The sequence below is a fragment of the Heterodontus francisci genome, chromosome 13 (genome assembly GCF_036365525.1).
Source record: "Heterodontus francisci isolate sHetFra1 chromosome 13, sHetFra1.hap1, whole genome shotgun sequence".
Taxonomy (NCBI): Eukaryota; Metazoa; Chordata; class Chondrichthyes; order Heterodontiformes; family Heterodontidae; genus Heterodontus; species Heterodontus francisci.
This window is the reverse complement of record NC_090383.1, coordinates 2,651,112-2,675,634: the sequence shown is the minus strand read 5'-3', so window position 1 is coordinate 2,675,634 and position 24,523 is coordinate 2,651,112. Positions and strand designations below refer to the sequence as shown.

At 44.8% G+C, this 24,523-nt stretch overlaps 1 protein-coding gene across 1 annotated transcript in view; it reads left to right on the top strand.

Annotated features, from left to right (window-relative positions):
* Positions 1-24,523, top strand: part of abch1 (ATP-binding cassette, sub-family H, member 1) — a 76,379-nt gene that overhangs the window by 39,725 nt on the left and 12,131 nt on the right. Inside the window, 8 exon segments of the mRNA XM_068045646.1 lie at positions 2,676-2,839; positions 9,846-9,895; positions 9,999-10,055; positions 12,504-12,564; positions 13,295-13,304; positions 18,955-18,972; positions 19,084-19,153; positions 22,957-23,116. Coding sequence (XP_067901747.1) covers positions 2,676-2,839; positions 9,846-9,895; positions 9,999-10,055; positions 12,504-12,564; positions 13,295-13,304; positions 18,955-18,972; positions 19,084-19,153; positions 22,957-23,116 — 590 coding nt within the window.

The following is a 24,523-nucleotide window of genomic DNA, read 5'->3' as shown; positions in this document are numbered from 1 at the left end:
TTCAATTAAATTGAGGTGGAGGTGGGAAGAGGCCCTTATGTGGCCACTCAAGGGCCTCGATTGCCCTGAAGCAGGAAGGCCATCCTTGCCCTTTCCTACTTGGACTAAATCGGAAGGCATCGGGAAGATGACGGACACTCCACTCCCCTGCCTTCCCACGGAATTGTACGGGGCCCCCCACCTCCAATAGGCTGAATTTTCCCGGGTCCGAGGAGGCAGGTTTGGAGGCAGGGGCACAGGGAAATTTGGTAGATTGACACCTTCTTAACTAAAAGCAAAATACTGCGGATGCTGGAAATCTGAAACAAAAACAAGAAATGCTGGAATCACTCAGCAGGTCTGGCAGCATCTGTGGAAAGAGAAGCAGAGTTAACGTTTCGGGTCAGTGACCCTTCTTCGGAAGGAGGGTCACTGACCCGAAACGTTAACTCTGCTTCTCTTTCCACAGATGCTGCCAGACCTGCTGAGTGATTCCAGCATTTCTTGTTTTTGTGACCTTCTTAACTAAGTTGCCTGGCGTAAAGTAGTTACATGTTCAACAATTTGATTTTATATCAAAATAGAATTTTGTTACTTTTATGGCAACATATTGGGCCTTTTATTGGACACCCCAAAGTTCATGTTTTCGTGGGCGTTGCTGGTTGGCTGTTCTATCTTACAGATTCACTTAAACTAGTCAGATGCCATTAAGGGAATAATGGATGGTAAATACTGGGTAAATACCGGGGTGCAGTAGGTAAATGCTGGGGTACAGTAGGTAAATACTGGGTAAATACCAGGGTGCAGTAGGTAAATGCTGGGGTACAGTAGGTAAATACTGGGTAAATACCAGGGTGCAGTAGGTAAATGCTGGGGTACAGTAGGTAAATACTGGGTAAATACCAGGGTGCAGTAGGTAAATGCTGGGGTACAGTAGGTAAATACTGGGTAAATACCAGGGTGCAGTAGGTAAATGCTGGGGTACAGTAGGTAAATACTGGGTAAATACCAGGGTGCAGTAGGTAAATGCTGGGGTACAGTAGGTAAATACTGGGTAAATACCAGGGTGCAGTAGGTAAATGCTGGGGTACAGTAGGTAAATACTGGGCTACAGTAGGTAAATACTGGGTAAATACCAGGGTGCAGTAGGTAAATGCTGGGGTACAGTAGGTAAATACTGGGCTACAGTAGGTAAATACTGGGTAAATACCAGGGTGCAGTAGGTAAATACTGGGCTACAGTAGGTAAATACTGGGTAAATACCAGGGTGCAGTAGGTAAATGCTGGGGTACAGTAGGTAAATACTGGGCTACAGTAGGTAAATACTGGGTAAATACCAGGGTGCAGTAGGTAAATGCTGGGGTACAGTAGGTAAATACTGGGTAAATGCTGGGGTACAGTAGGTAAATACTGGGGTACAGTAGGTAAATACTGGGTAAATACTGGGGTACAGTAGGTAAATGCTGGGGTATAGTAGGTAAATACTGGGTAAATACTGGGGTACAGTAGGTAAATACCGGGTAAATACTGGGGTACAGTAGGTAAATACTGGGATACAGTAGGTAAATACTGGGTAAATACTGGGGTACAGTAGGTAAATACTGGGTAAATACTGGGGTACAGTAGGTAAATACTGGGGTACAGTAGGTAAATACTGGGTAAATACTGGGGTACAATAGGTAAATACTGGGGTACAATAGGTAAATACTGGGTAAATACTGGGGTACAATAGGTAAATACTGGAGTACAGTAGGTAAATACTGGGTAAATACTGGGGTACAATAGGTAAATACTGGGGTACAGTAGGTAAATACTGGGGTACAATAGGTAAATACTGGGTAAATACTGGGGCACAATAGGTAAATACTGGAGTACAGTAGGTAAATACTGGGGTACAATAGGTAAATACTGGGTAAATACTGGGGTACAATAGGTAAATACTGGAGTACAGTAGGTAAATACAGGGTAAATACTGGGGTACAATAGGTAAATACTGGGTAAATACTGGGGTACAATAGGTAAATACTGGGGTACAGTAGGTAAATACTGGGGTACAATAGGTAAATACTGGGTAAATACAGGGGCACAATAGGTAAATACTGGAGTACAGTAGGTAAATACTGGGTAAATACTGGGGTACAATAGGTAAATACTGGGGTACAGTAGGTAAATACTGGGGTGCAGTAGGCTTTGGAGAAAACTTCACACAAGATTTTCTTTTAAGGTAAATTATCTTTTATAATGGTTTATTATACTTAACAGTGCAGTCTTTTGTTATTCATTCATGGGATGTGAGCATCCCTGGCAAGGCCAGGATTTATTGCCCATCCATAACTGCCCTGGAGAAGGTGATGGTGAGCTGCCACCTTGAATACAACTGAATGTTTCACTTGGCCATTTCACAGGGCAGTTAAGAGTCAACCACATTGCTGTGGATCTGGAGTCACAGATCAGTCAAACCAGCAGATTTCCTTCCTGCAAGGACATTAGTGAATCAGATGGATTTTACAACAATCTGGTGGTTTCATGGTTACCATTACTGATACCAGCTTTTTTAATTTCAGATTTATTTATTTGACTGAATTTAAATTCCACAGCTGCAGTGTTGGGATTTGAACTCGTGTCTGTGGTTCATTAATCCAGGCCTCTGGATTAATAGTCCAGTAACATAACCACTACACTACTATTCCCAATAGATGGTCTTATGATCTATGTGACAACTTGAAGTACATCAAATGCGTTCTATCCTGGTCTTTTTGTAGTAAAGTGTGTTACTGGTTTCCTTTTGGGGTGACTCAGAAGATAGTTGATGAAAGCACAGTTAGTGGGGGTTCAGTCCATGTCTGGCTCGATATGACTAGTAAGTTTATTAAAGCTTTTTCACGGTAAACCATGGCAAAGGAGAATGTTTGACCTGGGCAGAAAGATAAAAGTTATTTTGCCTTTTTTGCTTAGCCTCCACATATAAATAAAACAGCCATTACCTAATGACAGGGAAATCCTTAAGAATTCCTCTCTTTTAAGGGTTTTTGAGACTGCCTGCTGTTTCCAGCCTGTGGATATTATCCTGCAGTTCCTTTACTTCTGTTGTCAACACAAATTCATTTCTCTTGCTGCATGCCAGGAAATGCTACTTCAAATGTAGTTTCATTCCATTTTTCTAAGGTTTAGTTGATGTAGCTGTTGGTCTTTGTGGAAACATTGTGTTTTGGTAAGCTGTTGATCTTTTTTTAAACCATATTTCACAATCACAGGTTTTGATAGCAAAACCTTTTTGGGCCAATTGTGTCAGTTGCGCTTTTCATTGGCACTTTGAGTAACTTTCTCTCACTGTTAGTTGTTGCTAAGAGCCAGAATCTAAACTTCCATATCTTGTAGGTCAGTGGTTCTCAAATGTTTTTGGTTGAAGGACTCCATTTGAAATGGATTAGTAATCATAGACCCACCCCCATCTAAATTATAATACAATATACTACTCATTGGCTGTGGATATGCTAGCTATGATTTTCCAAAATTCCTTAGATTCGAGAATGATCCCATCAGATAAGAAGTTGGCAAATGTGACACCGCTTTTCAAGAAAGGAGGGAGAGAGAAAACAGGGATCTAAAGGCCAATTAGCCTAACATCAGTCATTGGGAAAATGCTGGGAACTATTATTAAGGAAGTCTTAACAATGCACTTAGAAAAGCACAGTATCGTTAAAACAAGTCAACATGGTTTTACTAAAGGGAAATCCTGTTTGACAAATTTATTAGAGTTTTTTGAGAATGTAACTAGTAGGGTAGTGTCATGCAGACCCCCATTTGCCAAGAATGAGGCATATTAATTTTGTCATATGAACATTGATTTGAAACTGTTGCTGGAGTGAAGAAAGGACTTGTTTGAAGATCACCAGACACTGGGCTGGAAGGACATTTGCATGCTAAGAGACACTGCTTGTGGAGATAAAGGACTATTCCCTGCTCCAATTAACCCAAATGGATTTTGATCACCAGGCATTGACAGTATAAGGGAGTGCATTCCAGGCCCTGCTAAGATGATACAATCCACAAAGCCAGGACTGGTTAAACCAGCTGGTCACATGACTAACTGGCTGGTCCAGGTTTATTGAACTAGCTATAGGACAGTTTGAATTCAGAAGGCCGTTTGAACTGGAAACTGGAACACGGAAGCCTCTGTCTCTTTCTCTCGCTTTCTCCCAAGCCACCGGACCCATGGAAGACATGTAAACCTCAAGAGAGAAAAGACTCCTACATCGGAACAAGTTCAAGCGTGAACTGGGCCCCAACGAATTGCAAGACTTACCGGCAACCAAAGACTCCACATTGAACTTAAAGGACTGTAACTACCAGATATTGCCTCAAACTTTTCCCCTTTATTCCTTCTACTTTTTCTGTCACTATCTGCGTGTGTGTTTATCGCATATACATGCTAGTGTGGTCGTGTCGCATATTCATAGTCGTTAACCGGATTAGAGTTTAAGATTAATAAACTTCTACCTTTCTTGTTTAAATCTAAGGAAACAGTTTGATTTCTTTGCCTTACAATTGGAGCAGTGAACAAGGATTCACTGAGGGGGGAGCTAAAAAAAAACAGTGTTTTAAAGTTAAACCCTGTTACGGTTAAACCAGGTAAAGGCTGAGGGGGAATCCCTAGACCCCTCTCACCTGGTTCTAACAGTAGACAAAGGAGAACCAGTAGATGTAGTATACCTGGATTTCCAAAAGCATTCATAACGTGCCACACAAAAGGCTAATATTCAAGATAAGGGCTCATGGATTTGGGGGTAATATATTAGCATAGATAGAGGATTCGTTAATGGACAGGAAGCAAAGATTGGGCATAAACGGGGCATTTTCAAGTTGACAGGCAGTGAATAGTGGAGTGCCGCAAGGATCAGTGCTGGGGCCTCAGCTATTTACAATCTATATCAATGACTTAGATGAAGAGACAGAGAGTAATGTATCTAAGTTTGCTGATGATACAAAGGTAGATGGAAAGGTAAGCTATGGGGAGGACACAGGGAGGCTGCAAAGAGATATAGACGGGTTAAGCGAGTGGGCAACAAGATGGCAGATGGAGTATAATGTAGAGAAGTGTGAAATTATGCACTGTGGTTGTAAGAATAGAAAAGCAGAATATTTTTTAAAAGGTGTGAAACTTGTTGATATTCAAAGAGACTTGGGTGTGCTTATACAAGGAATGCAGAAAGTTAACATGCAGGTACAGCAAGCAATTAGAAAGGCAAATGGCATGTTGGCCTTTATTGCAAGGTGATTGGAGTACAGAAATAAGGAAGTATTTCTGCAATTATACAGGATTTTGGTGAGACCACATCTGGAATACTGTGTACAGTTTTGGTCTCCACATTTAAGAAATGATATACTTGCATTGGAGGCAGTGCAGCGAAGGTTCATGAGATTGGTTCCTGGGATGAGGGGGTTGTCCTATGATGAGAGGCTGAGTAAATTGGGCCGATATTCTTGGAGTTTAGAAGAATGAGAGGTGATCTCATTGATACATATAAGATTCTAAAGGAGCTGGATAGGGTAGACACTGAGAGATTGTTTCCCCGATTGTTTAGGGCGGGGAATCTAAAACACATGGGCACAGTTTCAGGATAAGGGGCCGATCATTCAGGATTGAGATGAGGAGAAATTACTTCACTCAAAGAGTTGAGTCTTTGGAATTCTCTACCCCAGAGGGTTGTGGATGCTCCATCACTGAATACATTTAAGGCTGGGATGGACAGATCTTTAGTCTATCGGAATCAAGGGATATGGGGAACGGGCAGGAAAGTGGAATTGAAGCCCAACATCAGCCATGATCGTATTGAATTGCGGAGCAGGCTCGATGGGCCGAATGGTCTACTCCTGCTCCTATTTCTTGTGAATCTCGAACATGAGGTCACAGTCTCAGGATAAGGGGTCGGCCATTTACGACTGAGATGAGGAGAAATGTCTCCACTCAGAGGGTTGTGACTCTTTGGAATTCTCTATCCCAGAAAGCTGTGGATGCTCAGTCGTTGAGTATATTCAGGACACAGATTGATAGATTTTTGGGTACTAAGGGGATTAAAGGATATGAGGATATTGTGCAAAGGTGGTTGAGGTAGAAGATCAGCCATGATCTTATTGAACGGCGGAGTAGGCTCGAAGGGCCAAATGGCCTCCTATTTCTTATGTTCCTATGTTTTCATATTATGACAGTGTGGAATGTATTGGTATGATCAGGTGAGAAAGGGGTCTAGGGGTTCCCTCTCAGCTTTTTCCTGGTTTGGCCGTAACAGGGTTTAATTTTAAAACACCGTGTTTTTAGCTTCCCCTCAGTGAATCCTTGTTCACTGCTCTCCAATTGTAATGGCAAAGAAATCAACCAAGCAGGTTTTCTTAGATTTAAACAAGAAAAATGTAAGTTTATTCACCTTAAAACTCTAATTCAGTTAAAACTACTAACAATACGCAACGCGACCACGCTAGCATGAATACGCGATAAACACACATGCAGATAGAGACAGAAAAGGAGACAAAAATCAAGGGGAAAGGTTTGAAGCAATGGCTGGAGTTCATTTACTGTCTTTTGAGTTTGGTGTAAAGTCTTTGATTGCAGTTCAATCTTGCTGTCTCGTTGGGGCCCAGTACACACTTTCAAACTTGTTTCAATAGGGTGAGGGCCTTTCTCTTCAGGTTCAGTTGCAGTCTAACTTCAAACTGTTCTGTGAACACAATTCAAACCAAACCTGGGCCAGCAGGCCAGTCATGTGATTTGCTCTTTTTTCCGGGACATCCTGCCCGGCGGGTTTTGTGGATTCTTTCAATCTTAGTAGACATCCTCAGTAGGGACCTTCACACATTCAATGTCCTGTGATCAAAATCTATTTGGTTTATTGAATCAGGGAGCAGTTCCATTGTCTTCTCCAGGCAACTGTCTCTTAGAATGCAAATATTTCCAGCCACTGTACTGTTAGAATGCAGGTGCAACCATGTTTTCAGTCCAGTAAGAGTTTAAAATTAATGTTCCATATGACAAAATTAATATGCCTCATTCTTGGCAGGTGTGGTTTTCATCACAGCATTAATAATACTTTTAAAAAAGTTATTTCCTTACACATTCAGTGTAAAGGGTGAGCCTGTTTCTCACTGCAGAATCTGTCTATCCTCAGTGTGTTGTTTGCTTCACTTTGCTTCCACCTCCCAGCTCGCACCAACCCGCCTCATTATTACCTTCATATTATTTTGTGGACCCTCTTGACAAGTCTCTACAGACCTCTAGGAGTCCACGGACCCCAGTTTGAGAACCATGGTTATATGTCACTACATAAATATGGATGGCTCAAGCCATTTGGCCCATCTTAGTCCATCCATCCAGAAAGATTCTGCACTCCCGCATTATGGCATCTCATTTTGTTCCATATTCTCACCACTCACTGGGTAAAGAGGTTGTTCCTGAATTCTCTCAATTTATTAGTGACTATCATATTTATGGTCTCTAGTTTTGGACTCCCCAACAAGTGGAAACATCTTCTCTCCATCTACACTATCAAAACCTTTCATTATGTCAAAGGCCTCTATTGGATCTGCTCTCCACCTTCTCTTTTCTAGAGAAAAGAATCCCAGCCTGTTCAGCCTTTCCTGAAATGTATATCCTCTCAGATCTGGTATCGTCCTTGTGAATCTTTTGTGCACCTTTGGCAGTGCCTTTTTATAATCTGGAGACTGGAACTGTGCACTGTACTTTGAGTGTGGTCGAACTAAGATTCTATATAAGTTCAACAAAATTTCACTGCTTTTCAATTCTATCCCTTTAGAAATGAACTCCAATGCTTGGGTTGCTTTTTTATGGCCTGATTAACCTCAGTAGTCCACTGGACACTGGCTCTGATCAACACACAAATAGCTGTGCTGCTCATCTTATACTTTTCCTCCATTGAACCCCTTCCCAGATCTGAGATATTTCCTAAAGCAAAATTTGACGGTGTGATTGCAGCAATCTCACAATTGCACACAGTTGGACTGATACAATCCATACCTATCCCAAACTCAGCAATTGTGAGAGGCAGATACAACACTGCAGTAAGTTATTGATGATGATGGTGAATCGCCCAGTATTTCTTCAAAGCAGTAGACAAAGCTGTTGGGATAGAACATCTGCGTTTAGTTAGAATTTATCTTACAGAGACAGAGATGATTCATATCTGCATTCAAAGGAACCAACCAGGGCATGCTGGTCGCTTCTGTCTTCATACCCAAGCAGTGATTCAGTGTTACAATCTCGCCTCAGATTAACACTGCAAACATCCCATTCTCTCATCCTGATTTTTTTTTTACATATTCATTCATGAGATGTGGTCATTGCAGGCTAGGCCAGCGTTTATTGTCTATCCCTAAATGCCCTTGATAAGATGGTGGTGAGCTGTCTTCTTGAATCGCTGCAGTCCATGTGGGGTAGGTACACCCATCGTGCTGTTAAGGAGGGAGTTCCAGGATTTTGACCCAGTGACAGTGAAGGAACAGCGATATAGTTCCAAGTCAGGATGATGTGTGACTTGGAGGGGAACTTGCAGGTGGTGATGTTTCCATGCATCTGCTGCCCTTGTCCTTCTAGGCGGTAGAGGTCACGGGTTTGGAAGGTGCTGTCTAAGGAGGTTTGGTGAGTTGCTGCAGTGCATCTTGTAGATCTTGTAAATGTGAGTGGCCCACCATTTATTGCCCATCCATAATTGTCCTTGAGAAGGTGGTGGATGAGCTGCCTTCTTGTTTGAGTGGCTTGCTGGGCCATTTCAGAGGGCAGTTAAGAGTCAATCACATTGCTGTGGGCCTGGAGTCACATGTAGGCCAGACCGGGTAAAGATGGCAGATTTCCTTCACTAAATAACATTAGAGAAAGAGAATGAACTAACTCCAGGCTGCAGCTTCACAAGTCACATGACACCCAACACAAACAGTGTTTATTTCTCTTTCTGCGTTTAAAGTATATAATTATTTTATTCACTGAGTCCTGGTGACATTGTCAGAAAAAAAAGAAAGACTTGAATTTATATAGCCCCTTTCATGATTTCAGGATGTCCCAATAGCTGTACAGGCAATGAAGTACTTTTGAAATAGTCACTGTTGTAATGTAAGTGCAGGAGAAGTGTTGTGTTAGTGTGACTGAGCATGACAACAATAATAACAACAACTTGCATTTATATAGCGCCTTTAATGTTGTTAAATGTCACAAGGCAGTTTGACAAAATTTGACACTGAGCCACATTAGGCAATATTAGGACAGGTGAGGTAGGATTTAAGGAGTGTCTCCAATGAGAGGAAAGAGGTAGAGAGGTTTAGGGAGGGAATTCCAGAGCTTGGGGCCCAGGCAGCTGAAGACACGGCCGATTAAAATCAGGGATTTCCTATCTCTGTAATCTCCTCCAACCCTACAGCCCTCCGAGATCTCTGCGTTCCTCCAATTCTGGCCTCTTGAACAGCCTGATTTTAATCGCTCCACCATTGGTGGCCGTGCCTTCAGCTGCCTGGGCCCTAAGCTCTGGAATTCCCTCCCGAAACTTCTCCACCTCTCTATCTTCCTTTAAGATGCCCCTTTAAACCTACCTCTTTGACCAAGGTTTTGGCCGCCTGTCCTAATATCTCCTTATATAGCCCGCTGTCAAATTGTGTTTGCTGATTGCTCCTGTGAAGCACCTTCGGATGGTTTAGTACGTTAAAGGCGCTATATAAATGCAAGTTGTTGATAAAGATTTTATTTGTTTAAAAGGTAAAATGTTTAACATTTACAGCAATGTTTTTATACTTCAGTTTGTGAAAGGAGGTGAGATTTCTTGCAGATGAGGTGGAATTTATATGTTGGTGTGCTAATTTGCTTTTAGACCAAGAAATTGCATTGACCATCAAACTAAAGCTACAAGCAACATTCGAGGTATTTTTAGAAGAAACATCACTGAGAGTTTTCACATCTTTCAGCATCTAGCTTGACTACATTTTGCACACTCTAAATTCTCCTTCTATGTCTTTTCCCCCAGTGTTTTGTTCAGGATCTCCTGAGAAAGTATGCATATTTATCTTCTCCTCTTCCTCTTGTACAGATAAATAAAACAATCTGCCAATCAGAATGCTTGCTTTATTTAGCTAAGGCCGAAGCCAGTTTGTCACAGACACAGTTTACAAATAAAGACGAACTTAACATTTAGGATTTATTAAATTATTTGATCCTGCTTGTGTGCCTGTGATGGGAATTTCATATTTTTATTACTGCCTAAAGGTGTTGTGTTATCCTTTGAAGGGATTTTCATATCTGTTGATTTGAAATGGAATTGGAAGTCAGGAGGGATATATGGCCTGTGGTTGTGTCAGTATCATCTTTATATTCTCATGTAAACTGAAAATCACCGACAGAGAGTTTGATGCTGGTCTGTTCTAGTTGGTTGTTTGGTCACTTGCAGTTGATGTTTGTTGGTTGGTTTCCCATTGGTCGCCAGTCACTGTCCATTCTTTCTCTCTCACTGTGATTGTCTGTCACACTGACACTGCCCACTCCTCGTGCGTGGCTGCTGCCACCTTCAAAACTCCAAATCCTCACAGTGTTTCATTTCACATTTAAGTATTAGAAGTAACTATGAACAATCACTTTCTCCCCCTCCCAGTCGCTTAGAACATGGTGACTTGAGTGCAGGAGGTTGATCTGCTCCCTCTCCCATGCAACTGTGAGCCGATGGAAGAATATTTCACCAATTCCAGCTGATGGGCACAACTTCCATTTGCAGTCTTCAAAGATTTCTACAGTATAACAATTATCTTTGCCTTAAATTTAGCTCAGGTGGCCATTTGTGTTTGAGGCTAGACTAGAGTGGTTGGTAGTCACCAATCATCTATAAGGCACTAGAACTGAGCCCACTTCTGGTCCCCACACTGCTTTACTCTCTAGCATAGGCCATTGCTTCGTACTCAATAGAGGGAACCCTTGATGATGGTTTGGTCCCTCATTTTGTTCCTGGCCCAGGGGCATTAAGCTGAATGGTTGTGCCTTAACTGCTGCCCCCACTAGAATCAGCTAACCGCACTGGGCATGAGCGGAACCTGAGAGCCTCTGTTATTCTACGACAGCACCACCACCTCCCCACAACTCTCTCCGTTAGGAGAGCTGCAGCCTAAAGTATGCGCAGTTATTTTTGTAGAGAGTAATTCTTTTGGGCCTCCTTATCTCGAGAGACAATGGATACGCGCCTGGAGGTGGTCAGTGGTTTGTGAAGCAGCGCCTGGAGTGGCTATAAAGGCCAATTCTGGAGTGACAGGCTCTTCCACAGGTGCTGCAGAGAAATTTGTTTGTTGGGGCTGTTGCACAGTTGGCTCTCCCCTTGCGCCTCTGTCTTTTTTCCTGCCAACTACTAAGTCTCTTCGACTCGCCACAATTTAGCCCTGTCTTTATGGCTGCCCGCCAGCTCTGGCGAATGCTGGCAACTGACTCCCACGACTTGTGATCAATGTCACACGATTTCATGTCGCGTTTGCAGACGTCTTTATAACGGAGACATGGACAGCCAGTGGGTCTGATACCAGTGGCGAGCTCGCTGTACAATGTGTCTTTGGGGATCCTGCCATCTTCCATGCGGCTCACATGGCCAAGCCATCTCAAGCGCCGCTGACTCAGTAGTGTGTATAAGCTGGGGATGTTGGCCGCTTCAAGGACTTCTGTGTTGGAGATATAGTCCTGCCACCTGATGCCAAGTATTCTCCGAAGGCAGCGAAGATGGAATGAATTGAGACGTCGCTCTTGGCTGGCATACGTTGTCCAGGCCTCGCTGCCGTAGAGCAAGGTACTGAGGACACAGGCCTGATACACTCGGACTTTTGTGTTCCGTGTCAGTGCGCCATTTTCCCACACTCTCTTGGCCAGTCTGAACATAGCAGTGGAAGCCTTACCCATGCGCTTGTTGATTTCTGCATCTAGAGACAGGTTACTGGTGATAGTTGAGCCTAGGTAGGTGAACTCTTGAACCACTTCCAGAGCGTGGTCGCCAATATTGATGGATGGAGCATTTCTGACATCCTGCCCCATGATGTTCGTTTTCTTGAGGCTGATGGTTAGGCCAAATTCATTGCAGGCAGACGCAAACCTGTCGATGAGACTCTGCAGGCATTCTTCAGTGTGAGATGTTAAAGCAGCATCGTCAGCAAAGAGGAGTTCTCTGATGAGGACTTTCCGTACTTTGGACTTCGCTCTTAGACGGGCAAGGTTGAACAACCTGCCCCCTGATCTTGTGTGGAGGAAAATTCCTTCTTCAGAGGATTTGAACGCATGTGAAAGCAGCAGGGAGAAGAAAATCCCAAAAAGTGTGGGTGCGAGAACACAGCCCTGTTTCACACCACTCAGGATAGGAAAGGGCTCTGATGAGGAGCCACCATGTTGAATTGTGCCTTTCATATTGTCATGGAATGAGGTGATGATACTTAGTAGCTTTGGTGGACATCATGTAGAGAGTAAACTTACTATGAAAGTAATCTTTTGTTTAATTTGTTCTCCTTACCAGCAGTTTAAAGATTTGACCTACAATAACGACCCTGTTGTAGATGCAAAAGAAAAAGAACAATGTTTTTGAAGTCAGCAGAATGAGTTAATTATTAAAATATAATAGATTTGATGCTAAGAGTTCAATATGAGGTTTGTGAGATGATGAATAATTACAGATAATTATGCTATTAGGAACAATATTGCTTTATTGTATTTTGAAGAGCCAATATATGAGAATAAACATCCAGATTTTACAACATTCATTGCTTCTGGGATGATCTTAAGGCGAAGTGTAAAATCAATGTTATCAATACAGTGCTCCCAAATAACACAAACATGCTTCCTATGATCCAACAACATCTGACACTCTGAATGTTGCCATGCTGTGGCAGTCTTCTGCCCAAGGGCAGGTCCTTTACTCTTTTCCCTCCACAAAGGAGAGATGAGCTCGACTAGGGAAGAGGGTATATGAGGAGTTTTCTGTTGTCTCCCTGAGACCAGAGCAGGAATTGAACCCACATTGCTTCTAAACTACATGCTAGTCATCTAGCTAATTGAGCTACCCAGTCTGCAGTCTGGCTGGTAACCAGCGATTTTAAAAAGCTCACTGTAACTCAATGTGGATTGAATTCAGTACAATTACAAATAATACCTTCATTGAGCTAATGCCTGATTGCATCTGTAAAAGTTTGTTTTTAAATGTTGCAAATGCTTTACACAAGTGCAGGGATTTTATTTTAGAAAACCCATGGGAAAATCTTTCTATTATGCGTGGTAAAGTTCTGATTTTGGTACTTTTTGCCTTTGTAGTTTCTGTGCTGTAAGAAAAACACGAAACTCACTCTCTGTGTAAATGATAAATCCTGATTCGTGATTGAAAAGGAAGGCAAAGATTGACTAGATAGACCTCTGGTCTCTGCAAGCCAGTTTCACAGAGAGGAATGTGCAACCCAAGTGCTCTGAGGGGGAAACTCCACCCATTCATTTACATCGGAGACTTTCCTGCCTTTTCCCCATAACCCTTGACTCCCTTATAGTTCAAGAATCTGTCTATCTCAGCCTTCAATATAGTCACTGACTCAGTGCATGTCATCACCTTTTTCACTCGGATCAGTGCCTGCCCCTGCTATCTAAACTGGAACCAAAACACTTTCTGAAGCAACTTCTGGCACTTCAACATAACAGCAGGAAACACCCAAAATAAAAAAAATTCAAGGTTTTTAAAGACTGCTTTCTCCAACCAGTCTGTTGACACACAGCCTGCTAGCACATGTATTTTTTAATAAAACAGTTTATTTTGCCTATTAGAGGCCCATACACTGGTAAGTCCTGTAAATCTACTGCCTTTACATGAGCAAGAGGTACTTGGATTGGTGCCAGTCATGTTTTTGACCTCCGATCATGCTGCTTTTACCACCATTATTCCTCTGCTCACCAACCTGCATTGGCTTCTGGTCCAGAAATGCCTCACTTTTAAAATTCTCATCCTTCTTTTCAAGTCCCTCCATGGCCTTGCCCCTCCCCCTCCCTATCTCTGTAATCTCCTCCAGCCCTTCAACCCTCCAAGACCGCTGCACTGCTCTAATTCTGGCTCTTGAGCACCCCCGATTTTAATTGCTCCACCATTGGTGGCCGTGTCTTCAGCTGCCTGGGTCCTTAGCTCTGGAATTCCCTCCCTGAACCTCTCCATTATACTATCTATCTCCCTCCTCCTTAAATACTGCTCCTTAAAACCTACCTCTTGGATCAAGATTTTGGTCATCTGACCTAGTAACTTCTTATGTGTCTCGGTGTCAAATCTTGTTTGATAATCACTCCTGTGAAGAAGCATGGGATACTTTGCTGCATAAAATGTGCCAGATAAATGCAAGTTATTGTTATTGTCAAAAAGTTGGTGAGTTTCTCATTCTGTCCAAAAATTTAGGAAATTTGCCCAAAAAATGAGGTTTTATTCAAGTCTGAATAACAGCAGCAGAGTCACAGCACACATTTGCTCTTATAAAATGTAGTTTTATATTTGCATCTAACCCACTGGGAAGATAGGTTGTGATTCCTGTAGTGGCCACCAAACAAACTGAATTGTCGGGACCAACACCAGTTTTGTCTGGAATCTGACAGTTGAGATGCTGATGATTTCCTTCCTTATGAAAAGATGCTAACAAAGCCTTGGATAGGACAATGCCTTGGATAAGACAGGGCCTTGGATAAGACGCCTTGGATAGGACAGTGCCTTGGATAAGACAATGCCTTGGATAAGACAGGGCCTTGGATAAGACGCCTTGGATAGGACAGTGCCTTGGATAAGACAGTGCCTTGGATAAGACAGTGCCTTGGATAAGACAGTGCCTTGGATAAGACGCCTCGGATAGGACAGGGCCTTGGATAAGACAGTGCCTTGGATAAGACAGTGCCTTGGATAGGACAGTGCCGGATAAGACAGGGCCTTGGATAAGACAGGGCCTTGGATAAGACAGGGCCTTGGATAGGACAGGGCCTTGGATAGGACAGTGCCTTGGATAAGACAGTGCCTTGGATAAGACAGTGCCTTGGATAAGACAGGGCCTTGGATAGGACAGGGCCTTGGATAGGACAGGGCCTTGGATAAGACAGGGCCTTGGATAGGACAGTGCCTTGGATAAGACAGGGCCTTGGATAAGACAGGGCCTTGGATAGGACAGGGCCTTGGATAAGACAGGGCCTTGGGTAGGACAGTGCCTTGGGTAGGACAGGGCCTTGGGTAGGACAGGGCCTTGGGTAGGACAGTGCCTTGGATATGACAGTGCCTTGGATATGACAGTGCCTTGTATAAGACAGTGCCTTGGATAGGACAGTGCCTTGGATAAGACAATGCATTGGATAGGACAGTGCCTTGGATAAGACAGTGCCTTGGATAGGATAGTGCCTTGGATAAGACAGGGCCTTGGATAGGACAGTGCCTTGGATAGCACAATTCCTTGGATAAGACAGTGCCTTGGATAGGACAGTGCCTTGGATAAGACAGTGCCTTGGATAAGACAGGGCCTTGGATAGGATAGTGCCTTGGATAAGACAGGGCCTTGGATGGGACAGTGCCTTGGATAAGACAGGGCCTTGGATGGGACAGTGCCTTGGATAAGACAGTGCCTTGGATAGGACAGTGCCTTGGATAGGACAGGGCCTTGGATAAGACAGTGCCTTGTATAGGACAGGGCCTTGTATAGGACAGGGCCTTGGATAAGACAGTGCCTTGGATAAGACAGTGCCTTGGATAGGACAGGGCCTTGTATAGGACAGGGCCTTGGATGGGACAGTGCCTTGGATAAGACAGTGCCTTGGATAGGACAGGGCCTTGTATAGGACAGGGCCTCGGATAAGACAGTGCCTCGGATAGGACAGTGCCTCGGATAGGACAGTGCCTCGGATAGGACAGGGCCTCGTATAGGACAGGGCCTCGGATAGGACAGTGCCTCGGATAAGACAGGGCCTCGGATAAGACAGGGCCTTGGATAAGACAGTGCCTTGGATAAGATAATGCCCTGGATAGGACAGGGCCTTGGATAAGACAGTGCCCTGGATAGGACAGTGCCTTGGATAGGACAGTGCCTTGGGTAGGACAGTGCCTTGGGTAGGACAGTGCCTTGGATAGGACAGTGCCCTGGATAGGACAGTGCCCTGGATAGGACAGGGCCTTGGATAAGACAATGCCCTGGATAGGACAGGGCCTTGGATAAGACAATGCCCTGGATAGGACAGTGCCTTGGATAGGACAATGCCCTGGATAGGACAGGGCCTTGGATAAGACAATGCCCTGGATAGGACAGTGCCTTGGATAGGACAATGCCCTGGATAGGACAGGGCCTTGGATAAGACAATGCCCTGGATAGGACAGTGCCTTGGGTAGGACAGTGCCTTGGATAAGACAGGGCCTTGGATAGGACAGTGCCTTGGATAGGACAGTGCCTTGGATAGGACAGTGCCTCGGATAAGACAGTGCCTCGGATAGGACAGTGCCCTGGATAAGACAGGGCCTTGGATAGGACAGGGCCTTGGATAGGACAGGGCCTTGGATAAGACAGTGCCTTGGATAGGACAGTGTCTTGGATAGGACAGTGCCTTGGATAGGACAGGGCCTTGGATAAGACAATGCCCTGGATAGGACAGTGCCTTGGATAGGACAGTGCCTTGGATAAGACAGTGCCTTGGATAGGACAGTGCCTTGGATAAGACAGGGCCTTGGATAGGACAGTGCCTTGGATAGGACAGTGCCTTGGATAAGACAGGGCCTTGGATAGGACAGGGCCTTGGATAGGACAGTGCCTTGTATGGGACAGGGCCTTGTATGGGACAGGGCCTTGGATAAGACAGTGCCTTGGATAGGACAGGGCCTTGGATAAGACAGGGCCTTGGATGGGACAGTGCCTTGGATGGGACAGTGCCTTGGATGGGACAGTGCCTTGGATAGGACAGTGCCCTGGATAGGACAGTGCCCTGGATAGGACAGTGCCCTGGATAGGACAGGGCCTTGGATAAGACAATGCCCTGGATAGCACAGGGCCCTGGATAGCACAGGGCCTTGGATAAGACAATGCCCTGGATAGGACAGTGCCTTGGATAGGACAATGCCCTGGATAGGACAGGGCCTTGGATAAGACAATGCCCTGGATAGGACAGTGCCTTGGATAGGACAATGCCCTGGATAGGACAGGGCCTTGGATAAGACAATGCCTTGGGTAGGACAGTGCCTTGGGTAGGACAGTGCCTTGGATAAGACAGGGCCTTGGATAGGACAGTGCCTTGGATAAGACAGTGCCTTGGATAGGACAGTGCCTCGGATAAGACAGTGCCTTGGGTAGGACAGTGCCTTGGGTAGGACAGTATCTTGGGTAGGACAGTGCCTTGGATAAGACAGGGCCTTGGATAGGACAGTGCCTTGGATAGGACAGTGCCTTGGATAAGACAGTGCCTTGGATAGGACAGTGCCTCGGATAAGACAGTGCCTCGGATAAGACAGTGCCTCGGATAGGACAGTGCCCTGGATAAGACAGGGCCTTGGATAGGACAGTGCCTTGGATAAGACAGTGCCTTGGATAGGACAGTGTCTTGGATAGGACAGTGCCTTGGATAAGACAATGCCCTGGATAGGACAGTGCCTTGGATAGGACAGTGCCTTGAATAGGACAGTGCCTTGGATAAGACAGTGCCTTGGATAGGACAGTGCCTTGGATAAGACAGTGCCTTGGATAGGACAGTGCCTTGGATAGGACAGTGCCTTGGATAAGACAGGGCCTTGGATAGGACAGGGCCTTGGATAGGACAGTGCCTTGGATAGGACAGTGCCTTGGATAAGACAGGGTCTTGTATGGGACAGGGCCTTGGATAAGACAGTGCCTTGGATAGGACAGGGCCTTGGATAAGACAGGGCCTTGGATGGGACAAGGCCTTGGATGGGACAGGGCCTTGGATGGGACAGTGCCTTGGATAGGACAGTGTTGATTACAAAACTTTCATCTTTATACAATCAGAGAAACATACAGCACAGAAGGAGGCTATTCAGCACATCCTGCCTAGCTCGCTTTTCAAATGTCCAATCGTGCTTAGTCCCACACCTCACTTTTTGTCCATAATCCTGTAAGTTCCTACTCCTCAAGGACATGTCCAACTGCCTTTTAAAATTATTGATGGAATCAGCTTCCACCATCTTTTTAGTTCGAGCTTTCCAGGTCCCGACGACTCTCGGAGTGAAAATATTCTTTTTCTTCTCCACTCTGGATCTTTTGCCAATGAGTTTAAATCAATGTTCTCTGGTTATTGATCCACTCACCAGAAGGAATAGTTTTTTCCCTATTTACTCACGCAAAACTTGTCATCTTGAAAACCTCTATTAGGTCACCTCTTAACTTTCTCTGTTCCAAGGACAGCAGTCTGAACTTTTCCAACCTCTCCTCATAACTGAAGTCCCTCATCCCTGGTGACATCATGGTGACCCTCCACTGTACCCTTCCTAAGACCTTCACATCTTTCCTGAACTGTAGTGCTCAGATTTGTCCACAATATTCCATCTGAGACCTAACCAGTGATTAATAAAGTTCTAGCATGATCTATTTGCTTAAGCTGATTTCTGCAATGCTTCATTGAGAACTTGTTTCTTCAAGGAATGAGGGGAGATGCAGAGGGGCAACTTTCGCATAGAGCAAAGGAAATGTAGATAAAAGCAAAATACTGGAAATCTGAAACAAAAACAAAGTTCTGGAAATACTTAGCAGGTCTGGCAGCATCTGTGGAGAGGGAAACAGAGTTAACGTTTCAAGTTAGATATGATTTATTATGAACTGAAGGAAAGCAGAAATATGATGGTTTTATGTTGTGGGGAGGGGGAGGAAGAACAGCAGGGAAGGTCTGTGATAGGGTAGAGGCGGGAGAGATTAGTAAAAGACAAAGAAAATGTAGTATTGTGTTTGTGATTCCATCACATGTTGATTTTCTGATCTTAGCTTTGCAACCGGAGGGAGGTATGAAGATAGGATCAGTACCTTCCTCATGAGAAAAAGGGCAAATCAGGGAATAGGTTATTGTGGGTCACTTTCATACATTTTATATTCGCCATTTTTACTCTGTAACAGGCAGAAATCCTTCACCTACCAACTCTCTGAGGCTGTGTTACTGCAAGCTTTAGAGAGGCAATGGGGAGAAGTAAGTACAAAAATAAAAGCACAGATGTAATCCTTTCATCGACGACTATCTTTTCTTCATTATTTTCCCCCAGTTTTGCACCTCCCCCTGAAAATGTTCACTTGTGCCTGGGTACGGATCCTTGGGCACCAGTTCCCGTTAAACCGAGTGTCCATTTTCACGGTGTTCATTGGTGTTGTCAGCTGAGCTATAAAACCGCAGGAGTCTTCAGAGCAGGAGGAGGCCATTCGATGCATCATTTCTGTGCTGGCTCTTTACTCGAGCAATCCACATCTAACTTTGCTACTTCTGTGTCAGCTCATAAAATTAAAGATATATAAACTGTCTTGATGGCTATTTACTAAATGTAGACGTTGTTAGTGGAGAAACGGGCCATTAAGCCCATTGTACCTGTGCCGGCACTTTGCTAGAACATTCTAAAAAGAACAAAGAACAAAGAACAGTACAGCACAGGAACAGGCCATTCGGCCCTCCAAGCCTGCGTCGATCTTGGTGCCTGTCTAAACTAACACTTTCTGCATTTCTGGGGACCGTATCCCTCTATTCCCATCCTATTCATGTATTTGTCAAGATGCCTCTTAAACGTCTCTATGGTACCTGCTTCCACCACCTCCCCCGGCAACAAGTTCCAGGCACTCACCACCCTCTGTGTAAAAAAACTTGCCTCACACATCCCCTCTAAACTTTTCCCCTCTCACCTTAAACCTATGTCCCCTAGTAACTGACTCTTCCACCCTGGGAAAAAGCTTCTGACTATCCACTCTGTCCATGCCACTCATAACTTTGTAAACCTCTATCATGTCGCCCCTCCACCTCCGTCGTTCCAGTGAAAACAATCCGAGTTTATCCAACGTCTCCTCATAGCCTATGCCCTCCAGACCAGGCAACATCCTGGTAAACCTCTTCTGTACCCTCTCCAAAGCCTCCACGTCCTTCTGGTCGTGTGGCGACCAGAATTGCACGCAATATTCTAAGTGTGACCTAACTAAAGTTCTGTACAGCTGCAGCATGACTTGCCAATTTTTATACTCTATGCCCCGACCAATGAAGGCAAGCATGCCGTATGCTTTCTTGACTACCTTATCCACCAGCGTTGCCACTTTCAGTGACCAGTGGACCTGTACGCCCAGATCTCTCTGCCTGTCAATACTCCTAAGGGTTCTGCCATTTACTGTATACCTCCCACCTGCATTAGACCTTCCAAAATGCAATACCTCACATTTGTCCAGATTAAACTCCATCTGCCATTTCACCACCCAAGTCTCCAATTGATCTATATCCTGCTGTATCCTCTGACAATCCTCATCACTGTCCGCAACTCCACCAACCTTTGTGTTGTCCGCAAACTTACTAATCAGTCCGCAAAAACTAATCACTGTAACCCTGTCCTCTCCCTGTAAAAAATCACCTTTACTGGCTTACTCATATTCAGATCCTACTTATAAAACCGAATATTTTATTGGCCTTTTTAGTGACTTCATCTACCTGTGCTCACATTTTCAGCAAATTATGTATTTGAACCCGTCGGTCTCTATTCAGTCACATCCTGCTTCTCCATTAAGTCTATACTCTCCATTTTTCACCCAAATGCCTAATGTATTTTTTTTTTATCTCACTGGGTACATGCACACATCAACCTGGATTTCACAGTCAACGGCGATGTGATGGAACTAACTGCTGACCTCAAAGATCTAGCGATCTCTGTCGCGTGGATTTCCCCTTTTGTGATGTCAGTTTGAATCTGGCAACAAGTCAGAGGGATCTCCAAGCATCCAACAGCAGTCAGGTCATCAAGCAGATTAAACAAGCAATTACATTGAAGTATTCCCACAGACAGCAAACCAGGAAGTAAAATGCACTGATTCTCCTTCACTTTTAATATCATCTTACAGAGAGTGAAATTTTTTATCAAATGGAGAAATTTGAGATTCAGGGCCAGTGAGAGTGTTTGGCAGTAATTATGAAGTTAGTACGCTGTTTAAAAACCCAGTCACAAGGTGCACCTTTTTCAATGGTTTTCATACCGAGACTAATAGAGCAAGAGTGGAAGTTCTTGTCAATTCAGTGATTTCTAATTGGTTTCGCTCTGGGAAGACTTAAACACTGCCCCCTCTGGAAAAGTGTAGAATCACTGACAGCAACTTCTGGATTTTGCCACTAACTGTCCATCTGCAGATTCAGAAGTTGCTGTCAGCTTCAGAGGAGTAGGGCCGAGGAACGCTGAATTTCATCACCATAACTACTGCAACATCCGGCTGTGGCATCACATCATAGGGAATAATCAATAGGAATGCTGTTTGGTTTCTCTTTCCCCATGTGTGCCCGCTACTGATACTGTGTGGTGCTCCTATCACTGCCTCGGCGAAGACTGGAGATCAAATCCTGAGCCTTCTGCTTTGTACAGCCACTTCTATCCTAGCTGGCGTGTTTGAACTGAGCCCCCAGAGTAACATTAACACTGTTAGATTTTTATAACTACCTGCTGTACAGAATGCATTCAAAACAATCAACAATGTAATTTTTATTGGGGGATTAAAAGGGACGTTACAATTTTATTTTGGTGGAGTTCACTTTAAAAATTCAAATTTGCCAGTAGGGCTGAGTGCCCTTTCGAAATGGCTGCAGTACTTGCACACAGGAAGCTGACAGCAATGCCAGCGATGGACAGCCCCTCCCCTCCACGTGATTGGGGGTGGGGTGGGCTGCCCCGGCTATTTAAATGAGTCGCCACGCGGGAGATCGCTTGGCTCTGCGACATGTGGCCTGCACGTGCGGACTGCCATTTTTTGAGCTCTTAAAATCCAGCCCAAAGTGTGAGGAATTTTGAGAGTGAACCCACCTCCTTACTACTCCATGCTTCCTTGAATTCCTATATTTATTGCTTAACTTTGAGTCAACTTGATAGTCATGAACAGGTTCTGCTAAACTGGTTTTCTCACTAAGAGTATCTTGTATGCTTTTACCAACTTTGGAGGCATCAGTTATTCCACTGACAGCACTAATGCTGCAGAACTCCAAAGAACTAGCTTTTATTTCTGAGTTACCACCAGATAATGTTTGAACTTGGCATATTTTGGAACAAATAGTTCTTTTAGGCTCTGGTGCTATATTCAACTAATCCTCCATTGAACTTCAACTGTGTGATGGAAACATGTTTTAATGAACTTTAAATATTCATATGATAGGAACAAATTCCTAATTTGCAGTTGAAGATCAGAGTAGCTTTTAGCATTATAACACCACAATTTACACTGAACACTGCCTTACATCAATACCTGTTTTCAGATACAACCTAGTCCCAAATTTAAAGGGAATGCAAATGAGTTGTTTTATTCGTTCATGGGATGTGGGCGTCACTGGCCAGGCCAGCACTTATTGCCCATCCCTAGTTGCCCTTGAGAAGATGGTGGTGAGCCCCTTTCTTGAACCGCTGCAACTGTTGGAGCGGGAGTTCCAGGATTTTGACCTAGTGACAGTGAAGGAACAGCGATATATTGCCAAGTCAGGATGGTGTGTGACTTGGACGGGAACTTGCAGGTGGTGATGTTCCCATGCATCTGCCGCCTTCTAGGTAGTAGAAGTCACGAGTTTGGAAGGTGCTGTCTAAGGAGCCTTGGTGTGTTGCTGCAGTGCATCTTGTAAATGGTACACACTGCTGCCACTGTGCGTCGGTGGTGGAGGGAGTGAATGTTTAAATGTAAACTAAATGGTTCAATTATTTTAAAAGGGATATACAAGGAGAAATTACTTTAAACAATTGATTGCCTTGAACTAATTTATTTTATCTGTGTGTGCTTCCATAGATTCCCAATAAAGGATCTTTGTTCATGATCGTAATCCTTATCGTAATGCAAGGTATCGCTGGAATATCCATGGGTCTCGTCATCTCAGCTGCATGTGATGATGAGCAATTAGCAGCATAGGTTTCACTGGGCATCATCTATCCAAATACTGAACTGAGTGGCAAGTGAAGTCTTAACAACAGCTTACATTTATATAGCGCCTTTAATGTAGTAAAACATCCCAAGGCACTTCACAGGAGTGTTTTCAAACAAAATTACACACCGAGCCACAAAAGGTGATATTAGGGCAGATAACCATAAGCTTGGTCAAAAGGTAGGTTATAAGGAGCATCTTAAAGGAGAAGCGAGAGGTGGAGGGGCGGAGAGGTGGAGGGGCAGAGGGGCAGAGGGGTGGAGAGGCGGAGGGGTGGAGAGGTGGAGGGGTGGAGGGGCAGAGGGGCGGAGGGGCGGAGGGGTGGAGGGGTGGAGAGGTGGAGGGGCGGAGAGGCGGAGGGGCGGAGAGGCGGAGGGGCGGAGGGGTGGAGGGGTGGAGGGGCGGAGAGGCAGAGAGGTGGAGGGGTGGAGAGGTGGAGAGGCGGAGGGGCGGAGGGGTGGAGAGGTGGAGAGGTGGAGGGGGGGAGAGGTGGAGGAGAGGAGAGGTGGAGGGGGGGAGAGGTGGAGGGGAGGAGAGGTGGAGGGGTGGAGAGGTTTAGGAAAGGAATTCCAGAGCTTAGGGCCCAGGCAGCTGAAGGCACGGCCACCAATGGTGGAGCGATTAAAATCGGGGATGCTCAAGAATCCAGAATTGGAGGAGCGCAGATATCACGGAGGGTTGTAGAGACTGGAGGAGATTACAGAGATAGGGAGGGTTGTAGGGCTGGAGGAGAGTACAGAGATAGGGAGGGTTGTAGGGCTGGAGGAGATTACAGAGATAAGGAGGGTTGTAGGGCTGGAGGAGAGTACAGAGATAGGGAGGGTTGTAGGGCTGGAGGAGATTACAGAGATAGGGAGTGTTGTAGGGCTGGAGGAGAGTACAGAGATAGGGAGGGTTGTAGGGCTGGAGGAGAGTACAGAGATAGGGAGGGTTGTAGGGCTGGAGGAGATTACAGAGATAGGGAGGGTTGTAGGGCTGGAGGAGATTACAGAGATAAGGAGGGTTGTAGGGCTGGAGGAGAGTACAGAGATCGGGAGGGTTGTAGGGCTGGAGGAGAGTACAGAGATAGGGAGGGTTGTAGGGCTGGAGGAGAGTACAGAGATAGGGAGGGTTGTAGGACTGGAGGAGATTACAGAGATAGGGAGGGTTGTAGGGCTGGAGCAGAGTACAGAGATAGGGAGGGTTGTAGGGCTGGAGGAGAGTAGAGATAGGGAGTTTTGTAGGGCTGGAGGAGATTACAGAGATAGGGAGGGTTGTAGGGCTGGAGGAGAGTACAGAGATAGGGAGGGTTGTAGGGCTGGAGGAGATTACAGAGATAGGGAGGGTTGTAGGGCTGGAGGAGATTACAGAGATCGGGAGGGTTGTAGGGCTGGAGGAGAGTACAGAGATAGGGAGGGTTGTAGGTCTGGAGGAGATTACAGAGATAGGGAGGGT